General features: G+C 28.7%; 1 protein-coding gene across 2 annotated transcripts in view; it reads right to left on the bottom strand.

Moving 5' to 3' along the window:
* Positions 1-12,242, bottom strand: part of LOC100208285 (uncharacterized) — a 96,393-nt gene that overhangs the window by 19,499 nt on the left and 64,652 nt on the right. For both annotated transcript variants that reach the window (XR_010644322.1, XM_065820190.1), the window contains exons 26-31: positions 11,606-11,936; positions 10,073-10,398; positions 9,374-9,570; positions 8,807-8,931; positions 7,993-8,247; positions 7,570-7,765 (exon numbers count right to left, since the gene is read on the bottom strand). Coding sequence is in view for 1 of the 2 variants with exons in the window: in XM_065820190.1 (XP_065676262.1) it covers positions 7,570-7,765; positions 7,993-8,247; positions 8,807-8,931; positions 9,374-9,570; positions 10,073-10,398; positions 11,606-11,936 (1,430 nt within the window). In the remaining variant the exon portion in view is untranslated. The remainder of the gene's footprint in view (positions 1-7,569; positions 7,766-7,992; positions 8,248-8,806; positions 8,932-9,373; positions 9,571-10,072; positions 10,399-11,605; positions 11,937-12,242) is intronic.

The raw sequence follows: 12,242 nt of genomic DNA, 5'->3' as shown, positions 1-12,242 counted from the left end.
CTTCTTTGAGCAGCAACCATAAATAGTATTTGTAGAAAAAGAGAAAGAGATCCAACTTTATGATGATGGAAGAGAGACTCAAGCTTGGCAGATAAAGCAGGTCTAACTACATTTACAATGCGTTTTTGTAACATGTCATTAGTAGAGCCTCATAGAAGAACCAGCCCAAATATGACAACAATATTCCATACAGGGATGAATAAAAGGTTTGTAGAGTTAGATAGAGAATAGATCATTAGAACGAAAATTCAATTAGAGTTAAAATACTTTCACATTATGAAGAAATTTAGTGACAAAGCATGATTTGTTGGAAGATAACTTCTATTGAAATAAGCAATGTGTTTCATACTTTAAATGGTGATGAGTATATATTTCTAAGTAAATTTAATTTTTTGTTAGCTGAACTTAATTTTGGCTTTTCTGACAGAAATAGTTGGCTAACAACACTAGCATTTTTTGAAACACATTTAAACTTGACTGTTTTAGAATGCTGGTCTATGAAGTCATTAACAATTAGTCACTAGGAAGGTTACATCCAAATATAACCTTTTTAAAGAATTTTCAAAAAATATCTTGAAAAGTGCCCTTTTTCAATACTTATATATATATATTTGTTTGCAAAAACAATAATTCTTATTCCACTAACTCTCTTGATGTGTGCATTCAAGTGTTAAACTAGAAAAAATGTTTAGAATAAATAAACCATTGTAAATAAACTTGGATTGCTTAAATTAACCAGCCAGTTCCATAGATGTAACACAAAAACTGGTTTATCAAAAATTAGTTCTTGAGCGATCTGCGTACATTACTAATCAACTAAATGGAAGTATTGTTTGTGATATTAAAGTCTGTGTGGCAGGATTTAATCTGACTGATTGCATGGACTATTTAAGATATCCAAATGGATTTGAAATGATTTAAAAATTTTTTACAGTTTAAAATATATCAATTAAACTTTGTCAGACAAAAAACTTCAGTACATAAATAATACAAATTGACTTTTTTAAAATGAATTAAAACTACCTTTCATATTTTGATTTACTCGATAAATATACGCTTATACTGTTGAAAATGTAAATGTTTATACAATCTTGAGACTTGAGATTTATCTTAACATTTGTGTATTTTTACTGCTTGAAAATTATAGCTTTTTATTACGCTTATGTACATGACATTTATTGTCATGTATTTATAACTGTACATAAGCATAATAAAATTTACTATATAAATAAAACAGCTAATATTTCAGTAAGAAAACTTTACTCAACTTGGTTTCTTTAAATAAAGAAATACTGGTTTAATCTTATTACCTCCAGTAAAGATACTTAAAAATAATTTTATAACATATAAAATATCATATATTATTATATATTCAGGAGCGGATAACCATTTAATGGGTTTTGTCTCATATGCCCATAAATTTTTGAATGAATATCACATTTTTCGCAGCGTATCAACTTAAATTGAACTGGGAGTTATATAAAATGGCAAATTGACTGTAGGAACTGTAGCAAAAGTCAATTTGTCATATTTTGAAACAGCTCTATACATACCCCCAATAATTTATTATATATTGAGGCTATTAGTTGCAATCTTTTTATTAACAAGAAGGTCTTACATAGTGACTAAAAGTCATCAAGCGAGAACCTGTAGCAAAAAAAAAAACTGTGTAGCAAAGACAGAAATTTTGTTAAATATCCTCTACTAAAAATACTCTCTGTTTATAAAACTTTTTTTTAATGAAGTGGATAGCAATTATTAAATGAAAAGATTTTATAATTATAAAGACTAAATTAAATAGCACCGTCTGTTGGTTTCTTTATTTAGTCTGTTATAAAAATAATGAAGTTTGTTTATGTTTATGAAAAATGGTGAAATGTGTTGATTGCTGTTCTACAAGTTATTTATCATTGAAGAAGTTAAACGATTTAAAAGCGTTTTAAAAAGTTATTGATTTCCCAGATGACAAAAGAGAAGAATACACGTTGGATAGAACGTTTACCTAATGCGAGTTTTAAAACGTCTAGCAGCACTTTATTATATGATCTGATTGACATCAAAACTTCAAAAAGGTTAAACTAAAATAACACAATTTTCCGCTCAGATAGATTTTTAGTTTATTCTAAAATTGCAAGGAACTTTCTACTACTTTTTTTTTAATTTGAAAATTTCTACTAGGAACTAATATTCTCTGTGACAAGGTGTATGTTACAATAATTTTATTGTATTAGGAAGTTGCTGTTTTTGGAAAACCAGTGATATAAATTCTTTTTCGAAAAGTGTTTTAGATGTTATGATAACTTGTAATACAAGTTATATGTTTGATGGTCCTAAATTTCTTTTGAAAATGTTGTGAAAACCTGTAAACAAATTCCTAATTTTTATGTGATCAAATTCATTTAACTTAAGAATCAGTAAGAGAGTCAAATAGCAAAGCAAAGGCTTTATGTGATATATATGTGAAAGAAAATCAAACTCTAACATTTAATGAAAAACCTATTGTAGAGTTTGATTTTTTTCTTGAAGATAATATCATTGTTACAATTGTCAATATAATTGATAATTATTATAACTTATTATAGCTTTATCGTTATTATTATTTTTTTAAATTAATTTAATTTACGCATGCTTTTATTTATTATTATTGCTGTTAATTTTTTTGTTTGTTTGTTTATTTTATTTAGGTTAACTACAGATGGAACCCTTTTGTTGTTTGAATTTTGTCCATGTTATCAAGAACATACAAAATAATGGAAAAACAAAACATTTTTTACTGATAATACTAACAATATTATTCTAAATCACTCTGAAACTTTTACTATCTCAAACGTTAACACATAATGGAAAACTTTTAATCTAAAAAGTGTGGGCATATATTTTAGGTTCAATAATGATCGAAAAGCTTCCTTAGAGATCTAAATGATGAACAAAGAAAGTTTGTTTTGGATTTTTGCGATACAGCATTATGCATGAAAAAAATCACATGTCAATAGGCATATAATATCAACACATGTCACAAGGCATTTCACAAATTATACACGTAAAGAAATAGTCTAGCTGATTAAAACGCTATTAAGAGAAAAACTTTTGTTACAAATATGATATGTTAGGAAAATTTGTTACAGAACTACTTGAAACAGAATTTAGAAATTTAAAAAAAATCTTTAGACGTATTTTTTAAGTGTTCTTTGAAACCAAAGAAGTCTCTTGTTTACATTGACATGTATTTTGAAATTATGATTTGCTTAACAAATATGAAATTTTGACCAGTATAGTGTTTTATTTTTTTACACTTTGGTCAATATCCAAAATCATTTGAAATAGATGGATTAAAAAGTCCTTTTGACAATACTGTTCAATGGCTTTTCTTCAATTTGATAAAAGATGAAGTTTGTTTGACTTGATGCTTTAATGCATTACTTTATTGAAATTGAGTGTTATCATCACAATATACTTTCCTATATTAATTTATGAAAAACCACTGAAAAATTTTCTACACCAAAATCAAACAAAGAACTATGTTGTTTTAAACAAAGAACGACCATATTAAGTTTGACTTGTAAGGTTGACATTTATTCATTGACTTTTTTGTTTTTATTATTTTTTTAGATTTGTTAATTGTATTGTTGTTAATTGTAATGTGCCTGAAGTTTGCTGTTTTGGGATTTTAAAATCATTTTTTATTTATTTGAAGCAAAAAACTTTTTATTGAAAAAGTTTAGTTTCTTTAGTTCTATTTTTAAAAAAATAATTATTTTTAAAAGTTTAGTTTCTTTATTTCAGTAGTTGACAAAAAGTTTATTGTAATAAAGTAATGAAGTTTATTATTAAAAATATGAAAATATTTATAAATTATATATATATATATATATATATATATATATATATATATATATATATATATATATATATATATATATATATATATATATATACACAGTGCTTAAAGTGGAGAGAAAAAAAATTAACAGGATAGTATTTGTTAAATTAAAAATATCATCCCACCTAATCGTTGTTATATATATAGATTTATAAAAAGGTGGTGGGATGGTTTATACTCTATAGAAAGGTGACGGGATAGCATCCACCACATCCAACCCCACTTCGAGTACTAGAAGAGAAAAGATGAATATTGTAGAGCAAGATAATGATTTACAGACAACTTAAAATATTGCAAATATAAGAATCAGGCAAGCAAGATGAAGGAAGCGAATTCCAAAGAAACGATGTTCGAGGAAAAAAACAAGACTAATAATAGTTTTTGGAGTACTTAAGAACAGTCAAAGAAAAAAGATGAGACTTATTTGAATGATGAGTAACACAAGAATTAACTTTATAGAGATAGAGAATAGAATCCGAGGTAAGAAAATGTTGAGCTCGATAAAAAGATGCAACCTTAGTAGATGCCAATTTTGCAACCAATTTGATATATGGTTTCCAAGAAAGATCGAAAGTAAGAATTATTCCTAGAAGATGAAGGGTAGATGACTTATCGAGTACATTACCGTTCATAAATATAGGAAGAACTAAATTATTGCGATAACGATTGGCTGAAAAAATTGAGCTTTATCTGAATTAAAGTTCACCAGCCACTGTGAGCCCTATGCTGTATCATGACAAGAATAAATGGTAGTATCATCAGCGAACAATGCCACCTTAGATGTGAGAATATTTGGAAGATCATTAATGTAAATTAAAAAGAGTATAAGGCCAATGATTAAACCTTGAGGAACCCCTGCAGTAACAGAATAAGAAGAAGAGTGCTGTCCATCGAGGACAACTTTTATACAACAATTGGAAAGGATTCAATAATCTTAAAGATGTTACCAGATACACCGTAAGAAGAAAGCTTATGGAGAAGACAAGCATGCTAAATTTTATCAAAAGCTTTAGAAATATCAAGAGCAATGGCCTTAACCTCTCTACCTTTACCTAATGCAGGATAAAACCTATCGGTTATTACTGTTAGCAAATCAACGAGAAGATCGAAATCCATATTGATGATCAGAAAGTAAGTTATTAGATTTAAGATAAGAGATTAAGCCTTTGTTAATTAAAGATTCAAAAACCTTGCTTATGATAGAAGAAGACTAATGGGACAGTAGTTAGACGAATCAGATCGCTCTCCTGAATTTTTGAAAAAAAGGATAACAGCTGCCGCTTTCAAAAAGGGTGGAAAACAAGACTCTGATAAGCACTTGCTAAATAATTTTGAAAGTATAGTATTCAGCTCCAGAGAACACTTCTGCAAGACTATAACAGGCATGTTGTCTGGGCCACAAGTTGTGGAAGAGTCTAAGCAGGAAACCACTTTAGAAACAGAAGCTGGAGTAATACAAATGTCAAGCAATGGATCAACCTGTTTGTCAGCAACATAAGGTAGAATGCAACTAGTGGAAGCAAGAGATAATATTGACGAAAAGTTCTTAGCAAACAATTCAGCTTTGTCTTAAGGTGAGGTGACAAAATCTGGACCATACAAGAAAGTTGGAATAACATATTTGCCCTTATTATTGATACTATTAAAGATTATCCAGAAGTCGTGAGAGCCTAATTTTTGTGATGAAATATGAGATTTCATGACCTGAGAATAGCGGGCTTTGGCATTAGACAAAGTCTTTTTACAATGGTTTCTAGCAGTAATAAACAGACATCTGTTTTCTGGAGAATTGTTTTGCTGATAGATATGGAAGCAACAATTTCGATTGAAAATTGTAGCAGCACAATGCGAGAAAAACCAGTGAAAAGAGTGAAGGTTGACCTGGAATCATTGAGAGGGAATAAAAGATTCCATGCCAGCCTGAATCCACGAAGTTATGTAAGAAGCATATTTGTCAGCAGGAAGAAGAAAGGTTTCTACCCAAGGGTCATCACAAAGAAATCTTCTCTTACAACCACCTAAAAAGTTTTTAGGTGGTTGTAAGAGAAGTTATCAGAAGCACCTAAGGGTGAATGTAGAGAAACTGAGTACTGACTAGGATTAGAAACAAGACAAAAGTCAAGTAGAGAAGGTAAATGATTCAGGTTGTCCAAGTTAGAAAGTTGACTTTGGACTTGGGATTGAGAAAGGAAAAGTTGTGGGCTTTAACGCCTGCAGAGTCACTGACACTAGAGCCAAGCCATTTAGTGTGATGAGCATTAAAGTCACTGACAACAACAATATAGGCTGATGGATAAAGAGAGGGCTTGGTCAATATGATCAGAAATAACATCGAAAAGAGTGCAGTCTTGAGATGAAGGAGATATAGAACTAAGTGAAAGACAATAGAGTGAAGTGGTGCTAAACGAAAGCACATAAAAGAATCTGTGGATTTAAATCTAGTTTCCAGACAAATGGGTGAATTCTTACGAATGTAAATGCCCAATTCAAGCAATTGACTATTGGAGTCTTAACGAATTAAAGGAAGATAATTATCAACACTAAGATCCACAAGATGAGACAGCTGAGCTGAGACAAATTAGTCTCACATAGAGCAAGCAGATCTGGTAAACTTTGCAAAAGATAAGACTCAACAAAAGAAAAGTTATTTTTAAGACCACGAATATTAGTGAATGATAGGTTAAGAGAACTTGGTGATGATGATGGTTTTTTGTGTTTTAAAGTTTTTGGTACTTTATTCATTTTTAAATTTGTTGAAGAACTTGACTCAAAGCATAGATAGTACTCAGAACACTGTTTAATAGCCCAAGCAATTGCCTCATTACTATTAATAAACACTAAGCCGTAACAAAGGGCTCCAAATGTGGCCTTAACAATGCACACCAAAAGTACAAACAGGGACACCATCCATGCGCAACATGGCACTGTTAATAATTTGATATTTTTCAGTTGTTGATGGAATGAGCCTCTCTGAGAGCTACCACAGAGTTCGGGAAACCTAACTACCAGGCGGCCTCAGAACCATAAAACTGAGTGTTAGAGCTGTACCCTTATTAGGAAATAAAGGAATGAATTGCCTAGTCATAAAAACAGGGACACAAGCAAAACCTATGCATTGAGTTAAGAAGACTCAGCATTCAACATCCAAAACTGGAAACAAGGTATTAAAAATACATCTGCGCCAGCCTAAAAGATGAAGAAGGGGTTAAGTCTTTGCCTAGGAGGCCTTCTACAAGTCAGTAGCTGGATGCATTTAACATCTGCGCAAAATGAGTATTTTTATCGAGACACAATCTCTAGCCTTTACTCAACCAATAGCCCCAAGGCAGGGGGTGCTTTAAGTCAGAGTTGGCTTCTCCTAGCCTTTGCCTAATAAAGCGTATCCTACAAGGCAGCAGGACAAGAAGCAAATTGTACTGAGTTACATGTTACCAGTAGCAGGATAACCTGACTTGACATATATAAATATATATATATATATATATATATATATATATATTTATATGTATATATATACTACTAAATATCTTTAAATTTAACAATATTGTATGTTTGAAAAAAATATATACTTCCTTATTTTAAAAAACTTATACTCTAATTATTCTAAAAAACTTAACCTAACTTGGAACTTAAGCTACTTTTTTATTACTTGATTTTACTTATTTATTTCATAGGAAAATATTTTTTACCAAATCAGTACAGTTTCCACCATTTTTGCAAGGTAAAGCTTTACATTCATCAATTTCGATTTCACAGTGGTCACCTTCATAACCAAGACTGCAGTTACAATGAAAATCATTAGTAACAAAACGATTAGTACATGTTGAATTATGCCTGCATGGTTGTGGATTACAGTTATCAATTATTTCAGAGCAGTTTTCCCCTCTAAAAAAATGTAACAATTATTTACTAATAATAAAAATATCTTAACATTTAAGAATTTTTTTTATTATTAAACAAATATGCTTGGTTATGTTGAAAATTAATGTTAAAATAAAAAAATTCACTTAATGTAAAACTCAGTCAAACTTGACAATTAATGTAAAACTTAAATAAAAAAAATGAATAAATCAAATTTTTTTATTAGTAATAATTTTTGTTAAAATTTTTACCTGAACCCAAGTTTGCAATAACAAATATACCCATTGATGAGATCAGTGCAGTTTAAAGCATTACTATTGCAAGGATCTGGGTCACATTCATTAATATTAGTTTCACAATCACTACCTGAGAAACCTGCTTGACATGTACAAGTATAATTGTTAACTTTATTTGTACAATTTCCATTATTTTTGCACGGCAATGTAAAACAGTTATCTATAAGATTTGAACAATTTCTTCCATCAAAACCAGGTTGACATTCGCACCTAGTATTAATGTATACAACTAAAAATGAACAATTTCAAGGCAAGTTATAAAATTTTTTTTAGTAAAAACATCATAAAAGTGAATTTGATCATTACATGATCACCTCAGGTAGGTTAATAAATTACTCTCCCTATAGGAGCTAAGATACTACTCTAGATCAAGGAGGCTAGTTCTTTGAATACGCCAAGGAGGCTAGTTCTTAGAATACGTCAAGGAGGTGACGTTCTATATCAAGGAGGTGACGTTCTACATCAAGAAGTTCTTAGAATTACTTAAAAATATTTTACTTTTATTACTTTAATATTTTAAATTTAAAAAAAAAAACTTTTTTTTAAATTTATTTCTTTCCACCCTATAACTCTGAAATAAAAATATTGCCAAAAATATTGGAAAAATCAAACAAGATCAACAAAGTGGAGAAACAAGTTGAGCCTTGTACTGATGAGTTGAGCCTTGTATTGATGCTGTGGGCAGAACTTATCAAACTATTCATCAGAAATTCATAATTCTAAATAATGCAATGCTTGCTATCAACAAAATTTTAGAATAAGTACTTACAAATAATCTCCAACAAGATCTTTGCATGATCCATTAACACAAGGATTTGGTTGACATTCATTTATATCAATTTCACACTGTTTTCCTTCAAATCCAATATTGCAGAGACATTGGTAATCATTTATCTAAAACAATATTGTAGAGACATTGGTAATCATTTATCTAAATCGAATAACTTTTTAAACTTGATTTATTTCAAAAAGAGCAACAAAACAATATTAGGACAGTGGATATTTATTAAACTATATAATAATAATAAATATAATTATAACAAAGGGAAATATGAAAGTTATTTTGTTAAGTTATGTCCCCAATAGAATCCTCCTTCTCCTTTTCTACATCATCATCATCATCATCATCATCATCATCATCATCATCATCATCATCATCATCATCATCATCATCATCATCATCATCATCATCATCATCATCATCATCATCATCATCATCATCATCATCATCATCATCATCATCATCATCATCATCATCATCATCATCATCATCATCATCATCATCATCATCATCATCATCATCATAATTGTCATTTTTAAAAATTATTCAAATTACCTTATCTACACAAGTAGCATTGTTTAAACAGGGTTGACTTTCACACTCATTTATTTCAGTTTCACACCTTAGACCAAAATAACCTGGCAAACATTCACATTGAAACCCATTAATTTGATCAACACAGGTTGAATTGTGAAGACATGGAGATGGGTCACACTCATCAATGTTAATTGAACAATTGGAACCTCTAAATCCTGAGAAATGTAAAAAGCAAGTTTATTAACATTTTAATATAATTGAAACTTTCAAATTTCAAAAAAGAAAAAAAAAAAAGAACCCATTCTGGAGAACCAGGGTAATGTTGAGTTACGGTTTTTTCAAAAACTATTTTCTATGGTAATAGAATAACTATAAATTTTAGAATGGAATAAAAGTTTGATTTAACTGAGTAAGAACATAAAACATATAAATTATATTTAATACTGACGAAAAATGACACATTGAAACTATTTTACATAATTTTGGAATAAAGACCTGTGTGTTGAGTAAATCTAATATTTTTCAATTCATCTTTGAAAATTATAAAAACTAGTTATAGAACTTAGGGATTTAAAATTTTTCTTAAAATTTTTGAAAAAGAAACTTGATATTTGCGCAAATTTCCACTTATGTCCTAATAACAATTACTATCCTAAGATATATATAAAAAATGTTAAGTTTAAAAAATAATAACTACATTTAAAAAAGAAAACATACCGTCTATACACTTGCACAAGAAACCATTAACAATATCAATGCATGAGCCATTATTTGCACATGGTTGAGTACTACACTCATCTATATCAGTTTCACAGAGTGTTCCATTAAACCCAGGTTGACATTTGCATTCAAATGCATTAACTTTATCAATACATGTTGCATTGTTAAAACAAGGAGACATAGCACATTCATCAATGTCAACATCACATAGCTTGCCTACATAACCTGGTGTACAATTGCATTTGAAATCATTAATCAAATCTTCACAAGTTGAATTTTTTAAGCAAGGATTTGGTTCACATTCATTTTTGTTTATCTCGCATCTAAAAAATATTCCTAATTAAAAATGGATCAAAAATAAATGTAACTAATGTGGTTAACAGGTGTTAACAAAGTAATTTTTACTTTTTTTAATAAAATGACATAAAGTATAATAAAGTTGTAACACTTAAAATAAAATTATATCACATAATTAATTATTAATATACATTTTCTTGCTCTTTACCAGTATTTTTTGCTTTTTGGCAACTTAAATAGTGGTTGCTTGTAACCTTGTTGATAGTAATCAAAAAAAAAAAAAAAATAATTTCGTCTCAAAAGAAACAAAATTAAAAAAATAAATAATAGTTATAATATGAAAGTACTAAACAACATTTTTTTAACTAGTTAAAAAAATTTTTAAAAATGGAGTCAGTCTGATACACAAAAGAAGTTTAAATTGTTTAATATTTAAACAATAAAAACGTTTTAATTTTAATAATTTGGGTAGGTAGCATGTAACCAGGTCTCATCAAAAATAAAAAGATTTATGAGTTATTTTATTGGAGTTATTATTCTTACAAAATATGATTACTAATTTTAAAATATTCGTATAAATTTGCTTCTTTTGAGACCCAGGTTGACATACTGTTGATGACTCATTTTTTAATAATGTTATTATTTTTTAATATATTAGGGACCAATTTAATATTTAAAAGTCATGAGCTACCCCTTAAAATAACTTTTATCATAATTTTTTTCAAACTAGGCTTATTTTATTACATAAAACACATTAAGGGAGCAGATATTTCAAAAATTTTTAAGGAGCTCCCTAACCCTAATACTATATATAAAAAGTTTTGTTTTATAAATTTGATTTCTATAAATTTTAACACAAAAGGTGATATTTTCTGGTGATTAGTATCAAATCATATGACTGCATTGAATCAGAAGTGTCATAGAAATCATTTTAAACCTTGTGTGGTTTTGTTAAAGTGTTAATATTTTAAAATTATTACTGATCCAAAAAAAAAAAAAAAAAAAATACACACACCATTAATGATTCATATCATTAATTAGTTAATATATGTGTTTACACTCTTTATTGTTAGTTATTTGCACTTTTTTTTTTACTTTTTTTTTTTTTTTTACTATTTTTACAATTATATTATGAATTGTTATAATAGCACAGTCATGAAAATAAAAAACAATTTTGAAAATATTGAAACAAACAAATTTACAAATATCAGAACTTCTATTTCAATTGCATACCTTTTACCTTCAAAACCAGCAGCACAAAGACATTTAAAATCATCAACAAGATCATTACAAATTCCACCATTTCTGCAAGTATCATTTTTACAATCATCAATGTTTGTTTCACACTGTTTTCCAATTATTCCTTTAATGCAGGTACAGTTAAAGTCATTTATGAGATTTGTACAAGTGCCGTGCCTACCACAAGGAGAAGAAGCACATTCATCAATATCAACTTCACAGTTTACACCTGACCATCCAGGCTCACAAATACAAGTGTATGAGTAATTTCCTGCATTGCAAGTCGCTCCATTTTTACATGGCTTTTCATCGCATGCATTTTTTGCTAAATATTCATAATACTGTAAACATTTTATACAACTTATTTAATTTTGCTCATAAACATATTTTAATGGAGATTAAGTTTGATGCAAAACTTCACTAATGAAACTAAATTCTTTTTTTTCTAATTAAATTCACTACACTTACACCCTCGACTACCACTCTAGAAAGAAATCTTTTTTTTTCTTCTTTTTTGATACTATTTGCAACTCTAATTCAACCGAAAAACTCAGAAATACAAACCTTGTTAAACAAGGCCAAAGAAACAGATTGAGGGATTTACATAAATTTACATAAATAAGAAATAGAC

Source organism: Hydra vulgaris, chromosome 15 (assembly GCF_038396675.1).
Source record: "Hydra vulgaris chromosome 15, alternate assembly HydraT2T_AEP".
In the NCBI taxonomy this organism is placed as follows: domain Eukaryota; kingdom Metazoa; phylum Cnidaria; class Hydrozoa; order Anthoathecata; family Hydridae; genus Hydra; species Hydra vulgaris.
The sequence above is the reverse complement of the archived record's forward strand: the minus strand, read 5'-3'. Positions and strand labels throughout refer to the sequence as shown.